The sequence below is a fragment of the Oncorhynchus gorbuscha genome, linkage group LG02 (genome assembly GCF_021184085.1).
Source record: "Oncorhynchus gorbuscha isolate QuinsamMale2020 ecotype Even-year linkage group LG02, OgorEven_v1.0, whole genome shotgun sequence".
NCBI lineage: Eukaryota > Metazoa > Chordata > Actinopteri > Salmoniformes > Salmonidae > Oncorhynchus > Oncorhynchus gorbuscha.
The window spans coordinates 104,022,639-104,048,995 of record NC_060174.1 but is presented as its reverse complement, the minus strand read 5'-3'; the positions used below and the strand labels follow the sequence as shown (position 1 = coordinate 104,048,995).

Here is a 26,357-nt window from a genome sequence, read left to right as displayed (position 1 = left end):
GGCTGGCTTCCGGGTTGGATGCGCACTGTGTTAAGAAGCAGTGCGGCTTGGTTGGGTATCGGAGGACGCATGACTTTCAACCTTTGTCTCTCCCGAGCCCGTACGGGAGTTGTAGCGAGACAAGATAGTAGCTACTGGATACCACAAAATTGGGAAGGAAAAGGGGTAAAATTACAAATAAATAAAAAACACCAGGATCAACACAAAGGCAATTAGTGTAGATATATTTGTATCGTATACATTTTAATACTTATTTTCCACTGCCCAGAATAGCCCTGTAATAGATGGAAATATAATCATTATCCAGACAGGGTTCCCCTGGCCGTGCCACATACTCCACCCTCCACCCTACCACCTGGCCCAAAAACAGGGTCACTATTTAAGGAATTGTATGCGTCAGAGTATTGGAAATACTGAAGAGAAATGCTTTGAGTGGAAAATCTAGGGAGGCCAGTATTATTGGAAATACGGAGGTGGTATGCAACGCAATGCCTGCAGACAGAGTATTACAGACACATTCTGTCCCCTGTCAGGGCAGAGTATTAGACACATTCTGTCCCCTGTCAGGGCAGAGTATTACAGACACATTCTGTCCCCTGTCAGGGCAGAGTATTACAGACACATTCTGTCCCCTGTCAGGGCAGAGTATTACAGACACAGGGCAGAGTATTACAGACACATTCTGTCCCCTGTCAGGGCAGAGTATTACAGACACATTCTGTCCCCTGTCAGGGCAGAGTATTACAGACACATTCTGTCCCCTGTCAGGGCAGAGTATTACAGACACATTCTGTCCCCTGTCAGGGCAGAGTATTACAGACACAGGGCAGAGTATTACAGACACATTCTGTCCCCTGTCAGGGCAGAGTATTACAGACACATTCTGTCCCCTGTCAGGGCAGAGTATTACAGACACATTCTGTCCCCTGTCAGGGCAGAGAAGCCTGGTTGTCACTAGTGAGCTAAGCTGCAAAGATAGACGTAAAACTTTCAAGCCACTGTAGAAAAAGGCCAAAACATAGGACTGAGTGGAGAGAAGTGAACAAAGGAGAATGTGATGAGCAGCAGGGTATTGGGTTTAATAGTTACTTACTAAGGAGAATGTGATGAGCAGCAGGGTATTGGGTTCAATAGTTACGAAGGAGAATGTGATGAGCAGCAGGGTATTGGGTTTAATAGTTACTTACTAAGGAGAATGTGATGAGCAGCAGGGTATTGGTTTCAATCATTACTAAGGAGAATGTGATGAGCAGCAGGGTATTGGGTTTAATAGTTACTTACTAAGGAGAATATGATGAGCAGCAGGGTATTGGGTTCAATAGTTACTTACAAAGGAGAATGTGATGAGCAGCAGGGTATTGGGTTCAATAGTTACGAAGGAGAATGCGATGAGCAGCAGGGTATTGGGTTCAATAGTTACGAAGGAGAATGCGATGAGCAGCAGGGTATTGGGTTCAATATTTACTTACTAAGGAGAATGTGATGAGCAGCAGGGTATTGGTTTCAATCATTACTAAGGAGAATGTGATGAGCAGCAGGGTATTGGGTTTAATAGTTACTTACTAAGGAGAATGTGATGAGCAGCAGGGTATTGGGTTCAATAGTTACTTACAAAGGAGAATGTGATGAGCAGCAGGGTATTGGGTTCAATAGTTACTTACAAAGGAGAATGTGATGAGCAGCAGGGTATTGGGTTCAATAGTTACGAAGGAGAATGTGATGAGCAGCAGGGTATTGGTTTCAATAGTTACTTACAAAGGAGACGCAGGCAGCTAACAACAGGATTCTGACCAGGAGATCTTCAAACTGCTCCACCACCAGCTCCCATAGGGACTTGCCTACACACACACACACACACACATACACAGTCTTCAGGATGTATTCACACCCCTTGACTTATTCCACATGTGGTGTTACAGCCTGAATTTACAAATGGATTACATGTAGGTGGGTGAGAACCTACACACACATGTAGGTGGGTGAGAACCTACACACACACATGTAGGTGGGTGAGAACCTACACACAATACACCCCATAATAACAAAAGTGAAAACATGTTTAGAACTTTTGCCAAATTTATTGAAAAATAAATACATAAATATCTAACTTGCATAAGTATTTACACCCTTGAGTGAATACATGTTAGAATCACTGTTGGTAGTGATTACAGCTGTTAGTCTTTCTGTGTAAGCCACTAAGAGCTTTCCACACCTGAATTCTTCAAGCTCTGTCAACTTGATGACAGTAGTTGATCATTGCTAGACAGCCATTAGAGGCTTGCCATAGATTTAAGTCAAAACTGTAACTAGGCCACTCGGGAACATACAATGTTGTCTTGTTAATCAACTCCAGTGTAAATTTGGCCTTGCGTTTTAGCTTATTGTCCAACTGAAAGGTGAATGTCAGGTCTTCCTCTTGGATTTTTCCTGTGCGTGGCTCTATTCAGTTTCTTTTTATGCTAAAAACTCCCCAGTCCTTAGCGATGACAAGCATCCCCATAACATGATGCAGCCACCACCATGCTTGAAAATATGAAAAGTGGTACTCAGTGATGTGTCGTGTTTGCCCCAAATATAACCCTTTATAATCAGACATGTTAATTTCAGTTTTACTTTAGTGCCTTAGTGCAAACAGGATGCATGTTTTTAATCTGTACAGGCTTTCTTCTTTTCACTCTGTCATTTAGGTTAGTATTGTGGAGTAACTACAATGTTGTTGATCCATCCTCAGTTTTCTCCTATCACAGCCATTAAACTCTGTAACTGTTTTAAAGTTACCATTGGCCTCATGGTGAAATCCCTGAGCGATTTCCTTTCTCTCCGGCAACTGAGTCAGGAAGGACGCCTGTATCTTTGTAGTGACTGGGTAAGTATAACTATAAAGTATAACTAATAACTTCACCGCGCTCAAAGGGATTTTCAATGTCTGCTTTTTAATATTTTTTACCCATCTACCAATGGGTGTCCTTCTTTGAGGCTTTGGAAAACCTCCCTGATCTTTGTGGTTGAAATTCACTGCTCGACTGGGTGACCTTGCGGATAATTGTATGCGTGGGGTACAGAGATGAGGTAGTCATTCAAAAATCATGTTAAACACTATTATTGTAACTTACGTGACTTAAGCACTTATTTAGGCTTTCCATTAACAAAGGGGTTGCATACTTAATGACTCAAGACATTTTAGCTTTTCATTTTGTATTAATTTGTGCAATTTTTGTTTTTACAAAATTATAATAAAAAGTCTAAACATAATTCCACTTTGACATTATGGGGTATTGTGTGTAGGGCAGTGACACAAAATCTAAATGTAATACATTTAAAAATCTGGCTGTAATAACATATGTGGAGAAAGTCAGGATGTGTGACTACTTTCTGAAGGCCCTGTACATATAGTCAAGTCATAAGGCTGTCCGGCTATACATCATCTTGTCACAGATACTGTACCTATAAAAACTCTTAGTCCAGGCCTGAAAGTACATCATGAGAATTGGAACCACAGTAAAACAGCACTACCCAGCCGTTGATAATATAGGACTTCTATAGGTCTATACTTCTGTTCAGCCAGTCATTAATCCCTCTTCTACTGACAGTGTATCTATATGGGTGGTGCTTCAAGTCAGTGTGTACTCTGAGGACACACACACACGATCCTAGGCTAAAGGGCTAATCATCAGCTTATAAAGGAGGGGGCACTAGAATCTCACTGGAAATATCAATATTTACCTTCTTCAGCCGGAAGCTCTGTCAGTGTCACACCACGATCACGCCATCCGTGGAGGAATGGAAGGGGGAGATGGATGAAGAACAGCGAGAGAGGGAGGGGGGACAGCGAGAGAGGGAGGAGGGACAGCGAGAGAGGGAGGGGGAACAGCGAGAGAGGGAGGGGGAACAGAGAGAGGGAGGGGGAGGGAGGGGGGGAACAGCGAGAGAGGGAGGGGGAACAGCGAGAGAGGGAGGGGGAACAGCGAGAGAGGGAGGGGGAACAGCGAGAGAGGGAGGGGGAACAGCGAGAGAGGGAGGGGGAACAGCGAGAGAGGGAGGGGGAACAGCGAGAGAGGGAGGGGGAACAGCGAGAGAGGGAGGAGGAACAGCGAGAGAGGGAGGGGGACAGCGAGAGAGGGAGGGGGACAGCGAGAGAGGGAGGGGGACAGCGAGAGAGGGAGGGGGACAGCGAGAGAGGAGGGGGGTACAACGAGAGAGAGGAGGAACACCACAAAGACAATGTTAATGATTAACAGATTCATTTAGAACAGGCTTTGAGATGCTTTTGACAGGTGTAAACATTTCCACTTCATCCTGGAGCAGTTGAGTTTAAATGTATGATTACATATGAAATAAAGGAAGGCTTCTCATGACAGTGTTTCTGAACTAAAGGATTAGTGTGTTGTAACAACTCTGACGATTTAAAACAAATGTTATCCTTCAGCTCTCACCATTATCAGATCTGTGTGGGAGGGAGGGGGAGGTGTGGAGGTGTGGAGGGAGGGGGAGGCGTGGAGGGAGGGGGAGGCGTGGAGGGAGGGGGAGGCGTTGGGTCGTGGAGGGAGGGGAAGGCGTGGAAGGAGGGGGAGGCGTGGAAGGAGGGGGAGGCATGGAAGGAGGGGGAGGCGTGGAGGGAGGGGAGTCGGGGTGACTCGGAGTGAGGGACAGGCAGCACAACACCCACCACAGTGATGAGAACCTCTTTACAGCACCACATGTCCATCTATACTGGTCAGCACAACACTAAGTCACAGCTCAGGTAATGTGATGTTCTGTGTAGCTTGGTTGGTAAAGCATGGGCCTTATACAGGACAGTGTGTTCAATTCCCGGGACCACCCGTACGTAAAATGTATGAACGCATGACTAAGTCACATTGGATAAAAGCACCTACTAAATTGTGTATATATATATATATATATATATCATTATATAATGAAGTGCTGAACATGCTGTAGCAATACACTCCCCTGTCAAGCTAAGACATCCTGTAAGACTGGTCTATATAACCCTACTGAGATCAGGGCAAAACATTCATATTTGCAAACACAGAAAGTTCTCAATAGCTGTAATTTCCAGTCTTACTCCAAAGTCATAATTTAAATCCTGAAATATAAAAGCAGGATGGACATGTTTGGAAACAAACTACAGTATGACTAAGGCATTGGAGGTTTTACATGGTCATCAAACGTGATCCCACTCAGAGGGCCGAAAAGTAGAGGAACCATGACGTGCCTCGCCCGGAGGAGAGCCCTTCCAAAAACATACCCGCAAGACACACGCCCGCACGCCAGGAAATGAAATGGTTTTTATTTCAGGACCACTAGAATTACACAGAGTTAATCAGGAGATTTTGAATTCTTCCTACCATCTTTGATTAACCGAAAGAAAAAGAGTGATGATTTCAGGTTAAAATATAATTGAATGAAACCGCTTTTTATTGACACGGTAGAGTACATGAATAATGTTGCAGTACAAAGCGGGGTTATTGTGCTTTGAAGAACACCGTTTCCACTGATCATGTTATCCAAGCAAGAAGTGGGAGAGTAAGGTCAAGATGAAGCAGGAGAGTAAGGGCAAGAAGAAGCAGGAGAGTAAGGGCAAGAAGAAGCAGGAGAGTAAGGGCAAGAAGAAGCAGGAGAGTAAGGGCAAGAAGAAGCAGGAGAGTAAGGGCAAGAAGAAGCAGGAGAGTAAGGGCAAGAAGAAGCAGGAGAGTAAGGGCAAGAAGAAGCAGGAGAGTAAGGGCAAGAAGAAGCAGGAAGTGGGAGAGTAAGGGCGAGTTGAAGAAGGAGAGTAAGGGCAAGAAGAAGCAGGAAGTGGGAGAGTAAGGGCGAGATGAAGCAGGAGAGTAAGGGCAAGAAGAAGCAGGAAGTGGGAGAGTAAGGGCGAGATGAAGCAGGAGAGTAAGGGCAGAAGAAGCAGGAGAGTAAGGGCAAGAAGAAGCAGGAGAGTAAGGGCAAGAAGAAGCAGGAAGTGGGTGAGTAAGGGCAGGATGAAGCAGGAGAGTAAGGGCAAGAAGAAGCAGGAAGCGGGAGAGTAAGGGCAAGATGAAGCAGGAAGTGGGAGAGTAAGGGTGAGATGAAGCAGGAGAGTAAGGGCAAGAAGAAGCAGGAAGTGGGTCAGTAAGGGCAGGATGAAGCAGGAGAGTAAGGGCAAGAAGAAGCAGGAAGCAGGAGAGTAAGGGCAAGAAGAAGCAGGAAGTGGGTGAGTAAGGGCAAGAAGAAGCAGGAAGTGGGAGAGTAAGGGCAAGATGAAGCAGGAAGTGGGAGAGTAAGGGTGAGATGAAGCAGGAGAGTAAGGGCAAGAAGAAGCAGGAAGTGGGTGAGTAAGGGCAGGATGAAGCAGGAGAGTAAGGGCAAGAAGAAGCAGGAAGTGGGTGAGTAAGGGCAGGATGAAGCAGGAGAGTAAGGGCAAGAAGAAGCAGGAAGTGGGTGAGTAAGGGCAGGATGAAGCAGGAGAGTAAGGGCAAGAAGAAGCAGGAAGCAGGAGAGTAAGGGCAAGAAGAAGCAGGAAGCAGGAGAGTAAGGGCAAGAAGAAGCAGGAAGTGGGTGAGTAAGGGCAGGATGAAGCAGGAGAGTAAGGGCAAGAAGAAGCAGGAAGTGGGAGAGTAAGGGCGAGATGAAGCAGGAGAGTAAGGGCAAGAAGAAGCAGGAAGTGGGTGAGTAAGGGCAGGATGAAGCAGAAGAGTAAGGGCAAGAAGAAGCAGGAAGTGGGAGAGTAAGGGCAAGAAGAAGCAGGAAGTGGGTGAGTAAGGGCAAGAAGAAGCAGGAAGTGGGAGAGTAAGGGCGAGATGAAGCAGGAGATTAAGGGCAATAAGAAGCAGGAAGTGGGTGAGTAAGGGCAGGATGAAGCAGGAGAGTAAGGGCAAGAAGAAGCAGGAAGTGGGAGAGTAAGGGCGAGATGAAGAAGGAGAGTAAGGGCAAGAAGAAGCAGGAAGTGGGAGAGTAAGGGCGAGATGAAGCAGGAGAGTAAGGGCAAGAAGAAGCAGGAAGTGGGAGAGTAAGGGCGAGATGAAGCAGGAGAGTAAGGGCAAGAAGAAGCAGGAGAGTAAGGGCAAGAAGAAGCAGGAAGTGGGAGAGTAAGGGCAAGATGAAGCAGGAAGTGGGAGAGTAAGGGTGAGATGAAGCAGGAGAGTAAGGGCAAGAAGAAGCAGGAAGTGGGTGAGTAAGGGCAGGATGAAGCAGGAGAGTAAGGGCAAGACGAAGCAGGAAGCAGGAGAGTAAGGGCAAGAAGAAGCAGGAAGTGGGTGAGTAAGGGCAGGATGAAGCAGGAGAGTAAGGGCAAGAAGAAGCAGGAAGCAGGAGAGTAAGGGCAAGAAGAAGCAGGAAGTGGGTGAGTAAGGGCAGGATGAAGCAGGAGAGTAAGGGCAAGAAGAAGCAGGAAGTGGGAGAGTAAGGGCGAGATGAAGCAGGAGATTAAGGGCAAGATGAAGCAGGAAGTGGGTGAGTAAGGGCAGGATGAAGCAGGAGAGTAAGGGCAAGAAGAAGCAGGAAGCAGGAGAGTAAGGGCAAGAAGAAGCAGGAAGTGGGTGAGTAAGGGCAAGAAGAAGCAGGAAGTGGGAGAGTAAGGGCAAGATGAAGCAGGAAGTGGGAGAGTAAGGGTGAGATGAAGCAGGAGAGTAAGGGCAAGAAGAAGCAGGAAGTGGGTGAGTAAGGGCAGGATGAAGCAGGAGAGTAAGGGCAAGAAGAAGCAGGAAGTGGGTGAGTAAGGGCAGGATGAAGCAGGAGAGTAAGGGCAAGAAGAAGCAGGAAGTGGGTGAGTAAGGGCAGGATGAAGCAGGAGAGTAAGGGCAAGAAGAAGCAGGAAGCAGGAGAGTAAGGGCAAGAAGAAGCAGGAAGTGGGTGAGTAAGGGCAGGATGAAGCAGGAGAGTAAGGGCAAGAAGAAGCAGGAAGTGGGAGAGTAAGGGCGAGATGAAGCAGGAGAGTAAGGGCAAGAAGAAGCAGGAAGTGGGTGAGTAAGGGCAGGATGAAGCAGAAGAGTAAGGGCAAGAAGAAGCAGGAAGTGGGAGAGTAAGGGCAAGAAGAAGCAGGAAGTGGGTGAGTAAGGGCAAGAAGAAGCAGGAAGTGGGAGAGTAAGGGCGAGATGAAGCAGGAGATTAAGGGCAATAAGAAGCAGGAAGTGGGTGAGTAAGGGCAGGATGAAGCAGGAGAGTAAGGGCAAGAAGAAGCAGGAAGTGGGAGAGTAAGGGCGAGATGAAGAAGGAGAGTAAGGGCAAGAAGAAGCAGGAAGTGGGAGAGTAAGGGCGAGATGAAGCAGGAGAGTAAGGGCAAGAAGAAGCAGGAAGTGGGAGAGTAAGGGCGAGATGAAGCAGGAGAGTAAGGGCAAGAAGAAGCAGGAGAGTAAGGGCAAGAAGAAGCAGGAAGTGGGAGAGTAAGGGCAAGATGAAGCAGGAAGTGGGAGAGTAAGGGTGAGATGAAGCAGGAGAGTAAGGGCAAGAAGAAGCAGGAAGTGGGTGAGTAAGGGCAGGATGAAGCAGGAGAGTAAGGGCAAGACGAAGCAGGAAGCAGGAGAGTAAGGGCAAGAAGAAGCAGGAAGTGGGTGAGTAAGGGCAGGATGAAGCAGGAGAGTAAGGGCAAGAAGAAGCAGGAAGCAGGAGAGTAAGGGCAAGAAGAAGCAGGAAGTGGGTGAGTAAGGGCAGGATGAAGCAGGAGAGTAAGGGCAAGAAGAAGCAGGAAGTGGGAGAGTAAGGGCGAGATGAAGCAGGAGATTAAGGGCAAGATGAAGCAGGAAGTGGGAGAGTAAGGGCAAGGTGAAGCAGGAGAGTAAGGGCAAGAAGAAGCAGGAAGTGGGAGAGTAGTTGAACAGGCAGTTAACCCACTGTTCCTAGGCCGTCATTGAAAATAAGAATTTGTTCTTAACTGACTTGCCTAGTTAAATAAAGGTAAAATAAAAAATCTAAAAAGGGCAAGATGAAGCAGGGATATAAGTCTCTGTAAAACTGGCCTATAAATATCAACTAGTGAATGCATTTCAGTCATAGCCCTACAGCTTTCTATTCCTTCTTAGTTCCAATTATCTCATCATCATTCTTGCCTCATCCTCACACACAGTAATCTGTATTGCAACGATGATTCATTGTTTAATGAGAATAAAGTATTTCAGCAACATGCACATGGAGGCGCTGGTTCCTGTAGGAGCTCTGAGCTGAACATGGCAAAACCCTTTGAGGACTGTGTACTGTGTCCGAAGATCCAGAAAACTTTTCCCTGCTGTGCCAGTCTGACATAAGCCCTTTTCCCGGTTAGACAAGTGAGGAGGCAGACTACTGCTTTTTATGGCAGACAGGCTGGCTGCAGTTCCTAGTTCTGCTGGTCTGAGCTGGGAAGAAGATGTCATGTTTGTCATTTATTATCTTGTCTTGTCCCTGTGCTTCCCATTCTATTCGTTTCCCTCTGCTGGTCTTATTTGGTTCTTTCCTCCTTCTAGTCTCACTCTCTCGCTCTCTCTTCTCTCTATCGTTCCGTTCCTGCTCCCAGCTGTTCCTATTCCCCTAATCATCATTTAGTCTTCCCACACCTGTTCCCGATCCTTTCCCCTGATTTGAGTCCCTATTTATTCCTTTGTGTTCCGTTCCTGTGCCGTCGGTTCCTTGTTTTGTATTCCATGCTGTAATTGCGTTTCGCCCTGTCCTGTCGTGTTTTTTGCCGTGATTGTGTATCACCCTGTCCTGTCGTGTTTTGTGCCTTCTTCAGACGCTGCGTGTGAGCAGGTGTCTCAGTTGACTACGGCCTGCGCCTACCCGAAGCGACCTGCAGTCTGTGGCCGCTTCTCCAGTTGTTTTCCCCTCTACTATCTAGAGGATTTCAGTTATTCGGTTTTGAGCATTAATAAACTCTGTTTCTGTTAAGTCGCGTTTGGGTCCTCTTTCACCCGCATGACAGAAGGAACCGACCAAGGAATGGACCCAGCGACTTCAGACGCTGTTTACACTGCCGTCAAGATCCAAGGAGCCTCCAGAACCTAGGGTTAATAACCCACCTTGCTACTCCGGGCAGCCCACTGAGTGCCGCTCCTTTCTCACGCAGTGTGAGATTGTGTTCTCTCTCCAACCCAACACATACTCTAGAGAGAGAGCTCGGGTTGCTTACGTCATTTCACTCCTTACTGGCCGGGCTCGAGAATGGGGCACAGCTATCTGGGAGGCAAGGGCTGATTGCTCTAACAAATTCCAGAACTTTAAAGAGGAGATGATTCGGGTTTTTGACCGTTCAGTTTTTGGTGGGGAGGCTTCTAGGGCCCTGGCTTCCTTATGCCAAGGTGAACGGTCCATAACGGATTATTCCATTGAACTCTTGCTGCCTCTAGTGAGTGGAACGAGCGGCGCTGCTCGCTCGTTTTCTGGAGGGACTCCACGCAGTGGTTAAGGATGAGATTCTCTCCCGGGAGGTTCCTTCAGATGTGGACTCTTTGATTGCTCTCGCCATCCGCATAGAACGACGGGTAGATCTTCGTCACCGGGCTCGTGGAAGAGAGCTCGCATCAACGGTGTTTCCCTGCTCCGCATCGCAACCATCTCCCTCCTCTGGCTTTGAGACTGAGCCCATGCAGCTGGGAGGGATTCGCATCTCGACTAAGGAGAGGGAACGGAGGATCACCAACCGCCTGTGCCTCTATTGCGGAGTTGCTGGACATTTTGTTAATTCATGTCCAGTAAGAGGCCAGAGCCCATCAGTAAGCGGAGGGCTACTGGTGAGCGCTACTACTCAGGTCCCTTCATCTAGATCTTGTACTACTATGTCGGTCCATCTACGCTGGAGGTGCACATGCAGTGCCTTGATTGACTCTGGGGCTGAGGGTTGTTTCATGGACGAAGCATGGGTTCGGAAACATAACATTCCTTTCAGACCGTTAGACAAGCCTACGCCCATGTTTGCCTTAGATGGTAGTCATCTTCCCAGTATCAAATTTGAGACACTACCTTTAACTCTCACAGTATCTGGTAACCACAGTGAGACTATTTCTTTTTTGATTTTCCGTTCACCGTTTACACCTGTTGTTTTGGGTCATCCCTGGCTAGTATGTCATAATCCTTCTATTAATTGGTCTAGTAATTCTATCCTATCCTGGAACGTTTCTTGTCATGTGAAGTGTTTAATGTCTGCCATCCCTCCCGTTTCTTCTCTCCCTACTTCTCAGGAGGAACCTGGCGATTTGACAGGAGTGCCGGAGGAATATCATGATCTGCGCACGGTCTTCAGTCGGAGCCAACTCCCTTCCTCCTCACCGGTCGTATGATTGTAATTGATCTCCTTCCAGGGACCACGCCTCCTCGAGGTAGACTATACTCTCTGTCGGCTCCCGAACGTAAGGCTCTCGAGGATTATTTGTCTGTGTCTCTTGACGCCGGTACCATAGTGCCTTCTTCTTCTCCGGCCGGGGCGGGGTTCTTTTTGTTAAGAAGAAGGACGGTACTCTGCGCCCCTGCGTGGATTATCGAGGGCTGAATGACATAACGGTTAAGAATCGTTATCCGCTTCCCCTTATGTCATCAGCCTTCGAGATTCTGCAGGGAGCCAGGTGCTTTACTAAGTTGGACCTTCGTAACGCTTACCATCTCGTGCGCATCAGAGAGGGGGACGAGTGGAAAACGGCGTTTAACACTCCGTTAGGGCATTTTGAGTACCGGGTTCTGCCGTTCGGTCTCGCCAATGCGCCAGCTGTTTTTCAGGCATTAGTTAATGATGTTCTGAGAGACATGCTGAACATTTTTGTTTTTGTCTATCTTGACGATATCCTGATTTTTTCTCCGTCACTCGAGATTCATGTTCAGCACGTTCGACGTGTTCTACAGCGCCTTTTAGAGAATTGTCTCTACGTAAAGGCTGAGAAGTGCTCTTTTCATGTCTCCTCCGTTACTTTTCTCGGTTCCGTTATTTCCGCTGAAGGCATTCAGATGGATTCCGCTAAGGTCCAAGCTGTCAGTGATTGGCCCTCCAAGGTCACGTGTCGAGTTGCAGCGCTTTTTAGGTTTCGCTAATTTCTATCGGCGTTTCATTCGTAATTTCGGTCAAGTTGCTGCCCCTCTCACAGCTCTTACTTCTGTCAAGAAGTGGTCCGGTTCCGCCCAGGAGCTTTTGATCTTCTAAAAGAACGTTTTACGTCCGCTCCTATCCTCGTTACTCCTGACGTCACTAGACAATTCATTGTCGAGGTTGACGCTTCAGAGGTAGGCGTGGGAGCCATTCTATCCCAGCGCTTCCAGTCTGACGATAAGGTTCATCCGTGCGCTTATTTTTCTCATCGCCTGTCGCCATCTGAGCGCAACTATGATGTGGGTAACCGTGAACTGCTCGCCATCCGCTTAGCCCTAGGCGAATGGCGACAGTGGTTGGAGGGGGCGACCGTTCCTTTGTCGTTTGGACAGACCATAAGAACCTTGAGTACATCCGTTCTGCCAAACGACTTAATGCCCGTCAAGCTCGTTGGGCGTTGTTTTTCGCTCGTTTCGAGTTTGTGATTTCTTACCGTCCGGGTAGCAAGAACACCAAGCCTGATGCCTTATCCCGTCTGTTTAGTTCTTCTGTGGCTTCTACTGATCCCGAGGGGATTCTTCCTTATGGGCGTGTTGTCGGGTTGACAGTCTGGGGAATTGAAAGACAGGTTAAGCAAGCACTCACGCACACTGCGTCGCCGCCGCTTGTCCTAGTAACCTCCTTTTCGTTCCTGTTTCCACTCGTCTGGCTGTTCTTCAGTGGGCTCACTCTGCCAAGTTAGCTGGTCATCCCGGTGTTCGAGGCACTCTTGCGTCTATTCGCCAGCGCTTTTGGTGGCCGACTCAGGAGCGTGACACGCGCCGTTTCGTGGCTGCGTGTTCAGACTGCGCGCAGAAGAAGTCTGGTAATTTTTTTTCTGCTTCTGCTCCTGGTCTTGCTGGGTCTCAGTCTGTTCCCTGCCATCGCATCTCTCCTGTTCTTGTCCCTGCCCTTGCTGTGTCTCAGTCTGTCCCTAGTTCTCATTTTTTTTTTAGAGTAGTACCCTAGTTTCCCTTTTTATCGTTTTTCGTTACGGTCCTGAGGAGAGGAGTTGGGTTCTTTCTCGGGACGTGCTGGACCGTTTGATCTATGATTTCCTCCGTTGCCGCCAGTGTTCCTCCTCGAGAGCGCCAGGAGGCGCTCGGTGAGTGGGGGGGTACTGTCATGTTTGTCATTTATTATCTTGTCTTGTCCCTGTGCTTCCCATTCTATTCGTTTCCCTCTGCTGGTCTTATTTGGTTCTTTCCCTCCTTCTAGCCCCTCTCTCTCCCCCTCCCTCTCTCACTCTCTCGCTCTCTCTTCTCTCTATCGTTCCGTTCCTGCTCCCAGCTGTTCCTATTCCCCTAATCATCATTTAGTCTTCCCACACCTGTTCCCGATCCTTTCCCCTGATTTGAGTCCCTATTTATTCCTTTGTGTTCCGTTCCTGTGCCGTCGGTTCCTTGTTTTGTATTCCATGCTGTAATTGCGTTTCGCCCTGTCCTGTCGTGTTTTTTGCCGTGATTGTGTATCACCCTGTCCTGTCGTGTTTTGTGCCTTCTTCAGACGCTGCGTGTGAGCAGGTGTCTCAGTTGACTACGGCCTGCGCCTACCCGAAGCGACCTGCAGTCTGTGGCCGCTTCTCCAGTTGTTTTCCCCTCTACTATCTAGAGGATTTCAGTTATTCGGTTTTGAGCATTAATAAACTCTGTTTCTGTTAAGTCGCGTTTGGGTCCTCTTTCACCCGCATGACAGAAGAGGCTTGCTAGCTGGAAGGAAAAGAGGGAGGGAGGACTGGAGGGGTTGAACGGGGTTCCCCCGCTCTCTCTGTGCCAAGGATTTCCTCCTTATTGTAGTCATCTGGGTTACGTCAGCCTCAGCCTGTTCTGAAATATCCCAACTGACTTCACTGGCTCTCTGGCTCTCAGCTTCTCATTTTCTGCCCCCCCCCCCTTTACCAATCATGTGCTCTCCCCCTGGCTATGAGACAATGAAAACAAAAGCCAGCCTGTTTATACACTACCAGTCCAACCAGAGAGGAACCACTTCCTGGTTACAGTAGCCAACAGAACAAAGAGGTTCCATGTCCAAGTACATGGCCAGCAAACCTGAGCTTAGGTAGTATTTAAAATCATTTGAAATACATTAGCTGGGCTTAATCAAGCCTGGCACAATGGAATAGTTGCAAAAGTGGAAACCCTGAAAATGCTTAAAGTATTTGAAAGACTTATAGTATTTGAACCCAAGTCTGATGGCCAATAACAGACAGCCAGGAGAAGCACCAGGAAACGTAACATCCGTCACCACTAGGACATGAGATGTGCTTTGTCAGTAGCTTTCACTACAACTTCCTACCACACACACACACACACACACCTTTAAATTTCTCCTCTGCCTAATGATTAGAGCTGTAACGGTTTCAGACTAAAACTACAGGTCATCATATGGAAAGCACAGCAATAGGGCTAGATTATTGAGGTCCTCTTAGTCCCAACTGCAAATAGGTGGACGTTTTCAAAACAGTTGCCATGACTACTTGGCTTGTGGAAACTACTGGAAAACAGTGTTTCATTGGGTAACGTCGCCAACGCCTGCCGAAAATAACACAAAATAACTGTTAAGCAACGCATTTTAGGACCTTGATACATTCCGACACTACACACTAGGTCTGCATCAAAATTGCACCCTATTCTCAATATAGCCAATTGTGCGCCGCCCTATGGGACTCCCAATCACTGCCGGTTGTGATACAGCCTGGACTCGAACCATGGTCTGTAGCGACACCTCTAGCACTGAGATGCAGTGCCTTAGACCGCTCCCCCACTCGGAAGCCCTACTAGGGGGTCAGTTGGGATGCGCACTGACTCTCTAGGCATCTAACAGCAAGTGCAGCATAGTAACCCCATAGATTAAATAGTTAAAAAGCTAATCTCTGAAACTGAGGGAACTGGCACTGGCTTTTATAGTGGGGTAATAAGCAGGTGGTCAGGAGATGCCCTCCGTTGGCCTACTGATGCATTCAAGAAAACAGCCAGAGTTAGTCAAAGAAATAGCAGCCAGTCAGCGGTTGTGGCAAAAGGCCATAGAGAGCAGAGCAGTCAGCAAGCACTCCAACTCTCTCTCTCTCTCTCAGTCGGTCTCATAGATAAAGACCTTGCAGCAGGACTGACTGTGGCTAAGGTCTGTGAAAACAGGTCAGGTCTAGAAATTACACAAAGGTGAACTCTGGTGACCTTCCTCTACCCCCACTGTAAATCTACATACATTAACCAGATGACGTATTAGATGTGAATGGTAAGTGTCAGACGTATCGTTGACTGGCAGTCTATGATCGTATCTACTCAGTGGATGTCACTCATTTAATATAAATGGAGAGTGCACCTTCCTTCCCAGGAGAGGCTGGAGGCTGACTTAGTGTTTATTAAGGGTATTTGGGTCTGTCTCCCTCCCCGTCTGTGTGTGTGTGTGTGTGTGTGTGTGTGTGTGTGTGTGTGTGTGTGTGTGTGTGTGTGTGTGTGTGTGTGTGTGTGTGTGTGTGTGTGTGTGTGTGTGTGTGTGTGTGTGTGTGTGTGTGTGTGTGTGTGTGTGTGTGTGTGTGTGTGTGTGTGTGTGTGCCTGTCTCTCCGGTTTTGTGGGTGAGAGACAGAGACATGGCAGAGGATTTGGCAGAGAGCTCACCCATGCATGGCCTGGAGCGATGTAACGTTACTAGAGTTGTGGTGAGTGGACTGGGAGAGCCTACCTGGTCCAACTGTGGCTCGCACTACTCACTACTACTCTTGGCATGAGAAGCGGCCATTTTGGGTTGTTAAAACTCAAGATGTAGATGTATTTCTCTATTACTAGTATCTAAAGTAACAACTACACAAATGTGCCGAACAAATTAACCAAATAAAGGATCAGTACCTCAGGCATGGGGGGGTGTCTCTAGGGCTGGGCGGTGTGTGTAGTAAAATACGGTACACACACACACACGAGCTGCTTCACCAGAGCCAACGTTCTCATGTACAACCGCGACCTGGCTAAGATGAAGCAAAGCGACAAAAACAGAGTTACACGTGGAATAAACAAGCATATAGTCAAGAACAGAATAGGAAGAAAAAAGGCAATATACAGTGTGTGCAAATGAGGTGAAATAAGGGAGGTAAGGCAATAAATAGGCCACAGTGGCTAAGTAATTACAATTTAGTAATTAAATACTGGAGTGATAGATGTGCAGAAGATGAATGTGCAAGTAGAGATACTGAGGTGCAAAGAAGCAACAACAACTAAAAACAACAATATGGGGATGAGGTAGTTGGATGGGCTATTTAAAGATGGGCTATGTACAGGTGCAGTGAACTGTGAGCTGCTCTGACAGCTGGAGCTTAAAGTTAGTGAAGGGAGATACGAGTCTCCAGCTTCAGTGATTTTTGCAGTTCGTTCCAGTCATTGGCAGCAGGGAACTGGAAGGAGAGGCGGCCAAAGGAGGAATTGGCTTTGAGGGTGACCAGTAAAATATACCTGTTGGAGCGCCTGCTACGGGTGGGTGCTGCTATGGTGACCAGTGAGCTGCGATAAGGTGGGGTTTTACCTAGCAAAGACTTATAGATGACCTGGAGCCAGTGGGTTTGGCGAAGAATATGAAGAGGGCCAGCCAACGAGAGCATACAGGTCGCAGTGGTGGGAAGTATATGGGGCTTTGGTGACAAAACAGATGGCACTGTGATAGACTGCATCCAATTTGCTGAGTGTTGAGGCTATTTTGTAAATGACGTCGCCGAAGTCAAGGATCAGTAGGATAGTTTTGCGAGGGTGTTTGGTGACTGAAGGAGGCTTTGTTGCAAAATAGGAATATGATTTTGGATTGGAGATGCTTAATGTGAGTCTGGAAGGAGAGACACCTAGGTATTTGTAGATGTCCATAAATTCTAAGTCAGAACCGTCCAGAGTAGTGATGCTGGACCGGCAGGCAGGTGCTGGTATTGATCGGTTGAAGAGCATGCATATAGCTTTACTTGCATTTAAGAGCAGTTGGAGGCCACAGAAGGAGAGTTGTATGGCATTGAAGCTCATCTGGGGGTTAGTTAACACAGTGTCCAAAGAAGGGCCAGAAGTACACAGAATGGTGTCGTCTGCGTAGAGGTGGATCAGAGAAAAACAAAATGCTCCCCCCCCCCTCTATCAGTTTCAGAATAAAAGGAGACATGGCTTCCATAATGACACCACAGGTTTTGACTAGGGGTATGACAGGCCTTACTGAATATGTGTGCTATGCTAGGATAACAGTAACACCAAGGCACAACGCACCTCTGACACTACCAACGGTGACAATGTATCATCCAAAACGGAGGAGTCTCCCTTACATTGCCTATGGTCGTGATCTGAGAATACTGTAAGAAAAAAAAAATCCAATAGAAAACAACTATAAATCCAGATAGTCCACTTTAGTTTCCATTCAGTGCCTAACGATCCCTCCATCCAGGAGTTCCAGAGCCAGACAAAGTTTGAAACAGGCCTCGCGTCCTGGCGTAGGAATGTTATGTCTGTGTGTCTAAGAAACTGGCCGATATATCTTCCCCTGGAATGTTGCCAGTACCTGCTTCAGCCGAGCAGATCGCTTGAAGGAACAAGGGGCTTCCCTAGTTCATAACCTTTTTTTTTTTTGAGTTACTCCTAAATACATTATAAATATTCAGAAATATTGCCCTCATGCACAGCGGATTATTTATTTACACCTTTTTTTACCAGGTAAACTGACTGAGAACATATTCTCTTTGATAATTAGGCTTATGGCCTTACGAGTTCCCCAAGCCCAAAAGCACTGCCATACAGCAATAGCCTACCTAATCCTGTTTGTGTTCACCAACACCAATAAGAGATTAGTTTGCAGGACTTGTTTGTTTGTGGTCATGTTGTCTACAGGTTTAATAATAAATGAACTACAGAACAGCTCCTGTATTCTCCCTATGAAAACTATCCATCTCTGTGTCAGAGAGCGAGAAGTAATCACGGAGGGTTTGTAGAGGTCGACCGATTATGACTTTTCAACGCCGATACCAATACCGATTATTGGAGGACCAAAAGGGCAGATGCCGATTAATCGGACGTTTTTTTTATTTTTATTTTTTGTAATAATGACAAATACAACAATACTGAATGAACACTTATTTTAACTTAATATAATACATCAATAAAATCAATTTAGCCAAAAGTAAATAATGAAACATGTTACATTTGGTTTAAATAATGCAAAAGAAAGTGTTGGAGAAGAAAGTAAAAGTGCAATATGTGCTATGTAAGAAAGCTAACGTTTCAGATCCTTGCTCAGAACATGAGAACATATGAAAGCTGGTGGTTCCTTTTAACATGAGTCTTCAATATTCCCAGGTAAGAAGTTTTAGGTTGAGGTTATAATAGGAATATTTCCATCTATACCATTTGTATTTCATTAACCTTTTGACTATTGGATGTTCTTATAGGCACTTTAGTATTGCCAGTGTAACAGTATAGCTTCCGTCCCTTTCCTTGCTCCACCCTGGGCTTGAACCAGCAACACAATTCCAACAGCCACCATCGAAGCAGCGTTACCCATGCAGAGCAAGGGGAACAACTACTAGAAGGCTCATAGCGAGTGACGTTTGAAATGCTATTAGCGCACGCTAACTAGCCAGCCATTTCAATTCGGTTGCACCAGCCTCATCTCGGGAGTTGACAGGCTTGAAGTCATAAACAGCGCAATGCTTGACGCACAAGGAAGAGCTGCTGGCAAAATGCCGAAAGTGCTGTTTGAATGAATGTTTACGCATCTGCTTCTGCCTACCAGTCAGATACTTAGATACTTGTATGCTCAGTCAGATTATAGGACAAGCTAGATAATATCTAGTAATATCATCAACCATGTGTAGTTAACTAGTGATTATGATTGATTGTTTTTTATAAGATAAGTTTCATGCTAGGTAGCAACTTACCTTGGCTTACTGCATTCGCGTAACAGACAGTGTCCTTGTGGAGTGCAACGAGAGAGAGGCAGGTCATTATTGCTTTGGACTAGTTAACTGTAAGGTTGCAAGATTGGTTCCCCTGAGCTGACAAGGTGAAAATCTGTCGTTCTGCCCCTGAACGAGGCAGTTAACCCACCGTTCCTCGGCAGTCATTGAAAATAAGAATGTGTTCTTAACCGACTTGCCTGGTTAAATAAAAGGTATAAAACATTTTTTAAAGAATAAAATACAACAAACAAAAAAAAGTTGGCGCCCAAAAATACCGATTTCCGATTGTTATGAAAACTTGAAATCGGCCCTAATTAAATCGGCCATTCCGATTAATCGGTCGACCTCTAGTCTGTAACAGAAAAGCATGCCACCCACACACTTTGAACAACTCCCTGCAACCATCACCAAACTCATTGGCGTGAGTCGTTGTAACCAACTTGGTAATCCAAGTACCGTGAGTCATTGTAACCAACTTGGTAATCCAAGTACCGTGAGTCGTTGTAACCAACTTGGTAATCCCAAGTAACAACTTGGTAATCCAAGTCGAGTTGTAACCAACTTGGTAATCCAAGTACCGTGAGTCGTAGTAACCAACTTGGTAATCCAAGTACCTTGAGTCGTTTTAACCAACTTGGTAATCCAAGTACCGTGAGTCGTTGTAACCAACTTGGTAATCCAAGTACCGTGAGTCGTAGTAACCAATTTGGTAATCCAAGTACCGTGAGTCGTTGTAACCAATTTGGTAATCCGAGTACCGTGAGTCGTTGTAACCAATTTGGTAATCCGAGTACCGTGAGTCGTTGTAACCAACTTGGTAATCCAAGTACCGTGAGTCGTTGTAACCAATTTGGTAATCCAAGTACCGTGAGTCGTTGTAACCAACTTGGTAATCCAAGTACCGTGAGTCGTAGCTGTCAACTACAAAAGGTAGGCTGTGGTGGGTTTGTCGGCAGAGGGGAACGAACCGTTCAATGTGCCACATACACCACTCAGCTGAGACATGTAGCTATTAAAACTTAAAATAACACTTCCTTTTCCTTGTGTTGTTGGCTGTGAGGGATTACAGAGCGGGACATAGGTCACGTTCAGCAGGAAATACACAGTTGAACTTTGCAGATAGACATTTCATGAACAGAACTGACACGATTGCTTCTTCTACATGTCTGAGAGGCATGTTTTTTCCACAGAATATATTTATATCTGAACGTTCCACAACGTTGTGCCCTACTAAACGCAACACTGTTTTACAGCCAAGAGAGGAAAGGGTATTCCCTTAAGCAAACATATCGCCGAACACACACAGGAAGTCAGTTCACAACTAGCAACGAAAGATGTGTAACCAGATGTTTCTTTTTCCATGAAGTCGTCACAGCAACACACAGATCTCTGGGTAGGTTTCGCTCCGTGCAACAAAGGACTGCTGGTTCTCTCTAATGATACAGCACAGCAGTCCTCCTCTATAGCAAAAAGGCACCAGCCACCATGCCAAAAATAATCAGGCCAAAGACTCAGGACCATTGTAAAGGTGCCAAGTTCAGTAAAAGATCCATTAAGCAGCACCACATCTACATCTGATTAAGGATTTAGCGGAAGGCTTTGATCCAATAAATCCACAGAGGAAAAGATGTGAACCATTATACTGCATCATCAACAGGTTGTAGCCTATAGAAACACCCCTTTGAGCACATTGAGGGATGGTCCTGGATATTTGTTCTCAGTGCAGATTTCACACAGCGCTGTTGTTCCGCGCTGTTGTTCCCCTTCCTCCCAGAAGTAGATGAAAAGAGTTTCCTCAACTTATGAATGTTATCATTCCACTAAGGCACCACTCTGGTGGTGCCATAGTGGAATCCAGAATTAATGGGGGTGCCATAGTGGAATTAATGGTGGTGCCATAATGGAATCCAGAATTAATGGGGGTGCCATAGTGGAATTAATGGTGGTGCCATAATGGAATCCAGAATTAATGGTGGTGCCATCGTGGAATTAATGGTGGTGCCATAGTGGAATTAATGGTGGTGCCATAATGGAATCCAGAATTAATGGGGGTACCATAGTGGAATTAATGGTGGTGCCATAACGGAATCCAGAATTAATGGGGGTACCATAGTGGAATTAATGGTGGTGCCATAATGGAATCCAGAATTAATGGGGGTGCCATAGTGGAATTAATGGTGGTGCCATAATGGAATCCAGAATTAATGGGGGTGCCATAGTGGAATTAATGGTGGTGTCATAATGGAATCCAGAATTAATGGGGGTGCCATAGCGGAATTAATGGTGGTGTCATAATGGAATCCAGAATTAATGGTGGTGCCATAGTGGAATTAATTGTGGTGCCATAGTGGAATTAATGGGGGTGCCATAGTGGAATTAATGGGGGTGCCATAGTGGAATTAATGGTGGTGCCATAGTGGAATTAATGGTGGTGCCATAATGGAATTAATGGGGGTGCCATAGTGGAATTAATGGTGGTGCCATAGTGGAATTAATGGTGGTGCCATAGTGGAATTAATGGGGGTGCCATAGTGGAATTAATGGGGGTGCCATAGTGGAATTAATGGTGGTTCCATAGTGGAATTAATGGTGGTTCCATAGTGGAATTAATGGGGTGCCATAGTGGAATTAATGGGGGTGCCATAGTGGAATTAATGGGGGTGCCATAGTGGAATCCAGAATTAATGGTGGGGCCATAGTGGAATTAATGATGGTGCCACAGTGAAATCCAGAATTAATGGTGGTGCCATAGTGGAATTAATGGTGGTGCCATAGTGGAATCCAGAATTAATGGTGGTGCCATAGTGGCATCCAGAATTAATGGTGGTGCCATAGTGGCATCCAGAATTAATGGTGGTGCCATAGTGGCATCCAGAATTAATGGTGGTGCCATAGTGGCATCCAGAATTAATGGTGGTGCCATAGTGGAATTAATGGTGGTGCCATAGTGGAATTAATGGTGGTGCCATAGTGGCATCCAGAATTAATGGTGGTGCCATAGTGGCATCCAGAATTAATGGGGGTGCCATAGTGGCATCCGGAATTAATGGTGGTGCCATAGTGGAATTAATGGTGGTGCCATAGTGGAATTAATGGGGGTGCCATAATGGAATTAATGGGGGTGCCATAGTGGAATCCAGAATTAATGGTGGCGCCATAGTGGAATTAATGGTGGTGCCACAGTGAAATCCAGAATTAATGGTGGTGCCATAGTGGCATCCAGAATTAATGGTGGTGCCATAGTGGAATTAATGGTGGTGCCATAGTGGAATTAATGGTGGTGCCATAGTGGAATTAATGGTGGTGCCATAGTGGAATTAATGGTGGTGCCATAGTGGAATCCAGAATTAATGGTGGTGCCATAGTGGCATCCATAATTAATGGTGGTGCCATAGTGGAATTAATGGTGGTGCCATAGTGGCATCCAGAATTAATGGTGGTGCCATAGTGGAATTAATGGTGGTGCCATAGTGGAATTAATGGTGGTGCCATAGTGGAATTAATGGTGGTGCCATAGTGGCATCCAGAATTAATGGTGGTGCCATAGTGGAATCCAGAATTAATGGTGGTGCCATAGTGGAATCCAGAATTAATGGTGGTGCCATAGTGGAATCCAGAATTAATGGTGGTGCCATAGTGGAATCCAGAATTAATGGTGGTGCCATAGTGGAATTAATGGTGGTGCCATAGTGGAATCCAGAATTAATGGTGGTGCCATAGTGGAATTAATGGTGGTGCCATAGTGGCATCCAGAATTAATGGTGGTGCCATAGTGGAATCCAGAATTAATGGTGGTGCCATAGTGGAATCCAGAATTAATGGTGGTGCCATAGTGGAATTAATGGGGGTGCCATAGTGGAATTAATGGTGGTGCCATAGTGGAATTAATGGTGGTGCCATAGTGGAATTAATGGGGGTGCCATAGTGGAATTAATGGTGGTGCCATAGTGGAATCCAGAATTAATGGTGGTGCCATAGTGGAATCCAGAATTAATGGTGTTGCCATAGTGGCATCCAGAATTATCACTAAATGCCAGTATCTTCCCCTTGATACAGTAGCCTCCCATGGCATGAGTGTGTAACTTCAAACCTAGAGTATTAACCATGCGTATTACAACTAATGGGGTTGAAATGGAAACAGGTAAATCAAGTTCTCTCTATCAGTTGTGTATTTTACAGAATTATCCCACAGAAACACTTCCTCCTTATCAACTTGATTGACTGCCTCTCATGTGAAATATCCATTCACATGAAATGTTACTTACCCTACATTATTCATCTCATATGCATACGTATATACTGTACTCTACATCATCGACTGCATCCTTATGTAATACATGTATCACTAGCCACTTTAACTATGCCACTTTGTTTACTTTGTCTACATACTCATCTCATATGTATATACTGTACTCGATACCATCTACTGTACGCTGCTCTGTACCATCACTCATTCATATATCCTTATGTACATATTATTTATCCCCTTACACTGTGTATAAGACAGTAGTTTTGGAATTGTTAGTTAGATTACTTGTTGGTTATCACTGCATTGTCGGAACTAGAAGCACAAGCATTTCGCTACACTCGCATTAACATCTGCTAACCATGTGTATGTGACAAATAAAATTAGATTTGATTAGACTGTCTATAGCAGGAATGACATGTAATAATATGTTACCTATTTATCTTTAAATGAAAGGGTGAATAGTTGTTCTCCAATTAGCTCAAGACTAACGTTACTCCTTAGTCCAAGGACCTTACATGTTCTTTTTAAAGGGCGAATTGGCTCTGGAAGTGAAAACATCCAAATACTCTCTCCTCTATAAACGGGAATCGATTATTCTAGACACATAAATCCCTGTACTTTTAATATCACATTAAAATGATTTTTTTAATGCAAAAACGCACACTTACTGTTTATACACTGTTTTTAACGTAGTTGCAGCCGACAGTATTTTTCAGTGACAACATGTTTGTGTCGTCCATCTTTCGTTTAAACACAGGTGTTCCGAAGAGCCAGAAAGCTCATTTGCACAGGTAGTCCACGGTCTTCTGTCTGTTTTCCGTAGAAAAGCGCTGTAACATGGAAATATGGCTACGTGGGACCCTAACCCTATAGAAAAGGTATGGATCACTTTTACCTTTTAAAAATATATATAATTGTGTATCGCTGATATGAAAATAAGGTCATTTTGCTTCTATTGCAAGCGATGCATGTTAATGTCCAGACCCAAACCCCCCGTATAGAATGCCTTAGTCCAATGACTATGTGTAATGTAATGGAACACAGTCATGATCAAAAAGCTAGATGGTACCATAATGTGTAAAGGCTATTCCTATTGTTGACTATAGCCCCAAATGAAAAGTGTTACAGTATTGCACTTATTCTTAATTAATAATTGTCGTTGATGAACGTGCCATAATACTAGTCTACCCCCCCCCCCTCCCAACACAAAAAAATACATGCATGAATGCATTACAAAACCGATGCGATAGACGTCCAGCCTAAATACAGGTGTTACAATAATAGCATATTCTATTAATCTGGTTGAAGGTTGTACTAGTTATCCGTGATAAGGAGCGTTCGGGTTCAGTGCGTTGTATCCCCACTTACACACAACTTTGTTTAAAGCGAGAAACTCAATGTAGCTCAGTGAAGTGTGATAAAAAATGAAAACAACGGACAGTAGCGTCAAGCATAAGATCAGTCAAAAGATGTCGGGTGGAAGGAACATTGGCAGGATGTATGCGACAGATATTCGTGTTTTTCAATAAGGCGCGGGGAAATAATTTAACCAATTTCCCTAAAAACTACTCAATGAAATCCGTGACCGTGGTAAAATTACAAGTTCCCTAAACTGTTCAGTGATATTCGTGACTGTGGAAAAATTGCATTTAACATTCAACCAGGTAAACTGAATAACAGTAAACAGCAACAATGTTACTCACCGTTCGGTCCATATTTTTCAAAATTAGATTTCACTTGTTCAAGTGTGAGTCCAGTGTTTTCGTTCACACTGAAGTTCTCTAAAACTTCAGATGCGGATTTCGTGTGCGCGCTATCCATCTCGGAGGGAGAACTGACTAACTAAACAATTAAATTATAAGGCATGTAGTTTAAATATGGAACATCTATTACGACAATAAAGGTCTAATATACAGTCGTTTTCCACCGATGTGCCTTGCGTTCAGACTGCCAAGCGGAGGTGGCTCTGCCTGCTAGACGGTCACCTGCCTCCTCTTCTGCGAGCCGACAATTGGAGCTGTACCGCCGGATTCCTTTTCAAGACAACTCTATTGCCCAATAGATCCTACTGCAGTCAGCACTTCATCAAACCACAAGGTGTGATGTGTTGGGACGGCGTAGCGACCGCCTCTCTCGTGAGTGAGCGTGTTCGAACACTCGCTTGCCTTCCTATTGGTTGTCATTACCTGAGTGTAAAGCTCTGCTAAAGCCCGTGTCATCTCGGTTTAGGCCTATAGTTCTTATGCACCGCATATGAAAAGTCACAGGAGTTAATACTATGTCATTCTCAAGATACAAATGTTTCATATGTCATCAGTTCATGCTTGGGGTTATGGATCTCTTCCCTTTTGGCACATCATCTTGTGCAAAGAAAATCTCACTTTTAAAAGCTCATAATATGTTACTCATACCCCCCAAAATGTGGTTGACTCGTCCTATACTTGTATTTATGACAAAAGCATAAATGAGAGGAGGAAAAAAAAACACTTCAAAAATCCCACCTCAAACTTGCTTTCTATTTCCTCATAGCGGATGACGTCATGTTTTTGTGTGAGACGTCTCATTGGCTGAGCTGCCCAATCAGCTGTTTACTTGTCAGTAATACTTTTATTGACCAGTATATGCCCAGACCATTCTGTTGTTGTGATATGGCCATACCATTCCAACACAGAAAAGCTGTTTTAAAACATATTGAATTACATTTTTTTTTAAGGAGTACTATTTCACTCATATTGTAATTTATTATATATAATATTTCTGGAAACATTATTTATTTAAAAGTCTCCTAAACACAATTGCATCAAATTTGACTTTCCTGATTTTGTACTTCTTGGAATAGCTGTAGTCTACATCTCTGGAAATAGTTTGCCAATTGAGTGTAATCAAATGTTGACTAATCTAATGCCCACACGTAACTCCTACATAGCACTTCACTTCACACTATGGGCTAGTTAGATAAGTGAGTTACTGTCCTTGAACAGTGTGCACCTGGGTCATCCTTGACCCAGGGTAGTGGGTTCAATCCCCGGGACCACCCATACATAGAATGTATGCACACATGACTGTAAGTCGCTTTGGATAAAAGCGTCTGCTAAATGGCATATATTATTATTATTATATTATTATATTATTATTATTATATTATATATATCCTTGAATCCAGGGCCGGCTCTAGCGTTTTGGGGTCCCTAAGCAATATTTGGAT

At 45.3% G+C, this 26,357-nt stretch overlaps 1 protein-coding gene across 1 annotated transcript in view; it reads right to left on the bottom strand.

Moving 5' to 3' along the window:
• The window catches only part of atp2a3 (ATPase sarcoplasmic/endoplasmic reticulum Ca2+ transporting 3), a 107,439-nt gene extending 82,214 nt beyond the window's left edge, over window positions 1-25,225 (bottom strand). Inside the window, exons 1-3 of the mRNA XM_046329771.1 lie at window positions 24,856-25,225; window positions 3,724-3,741; window positions 1,756-1,838 (exon numbers count right to left, since the gene is read on the bottom strand). Of these exons, the coding sequence (XP_046185727.1) occupies window positions 1,756-1,838; window positions 3,724-3,741; window positions 24,856-24,973 (219 nt within the window). The 5' untranslated portion in view covers window positions 24,974-25,225. The remainder of the gene's footprint in view (window positions 1-1,755; window positions 1,839-3,723; window positions 3,742-24,855) is intronic.
• Window positions 25,226-26,357: the final 1,132 nt, after the last annotated feature.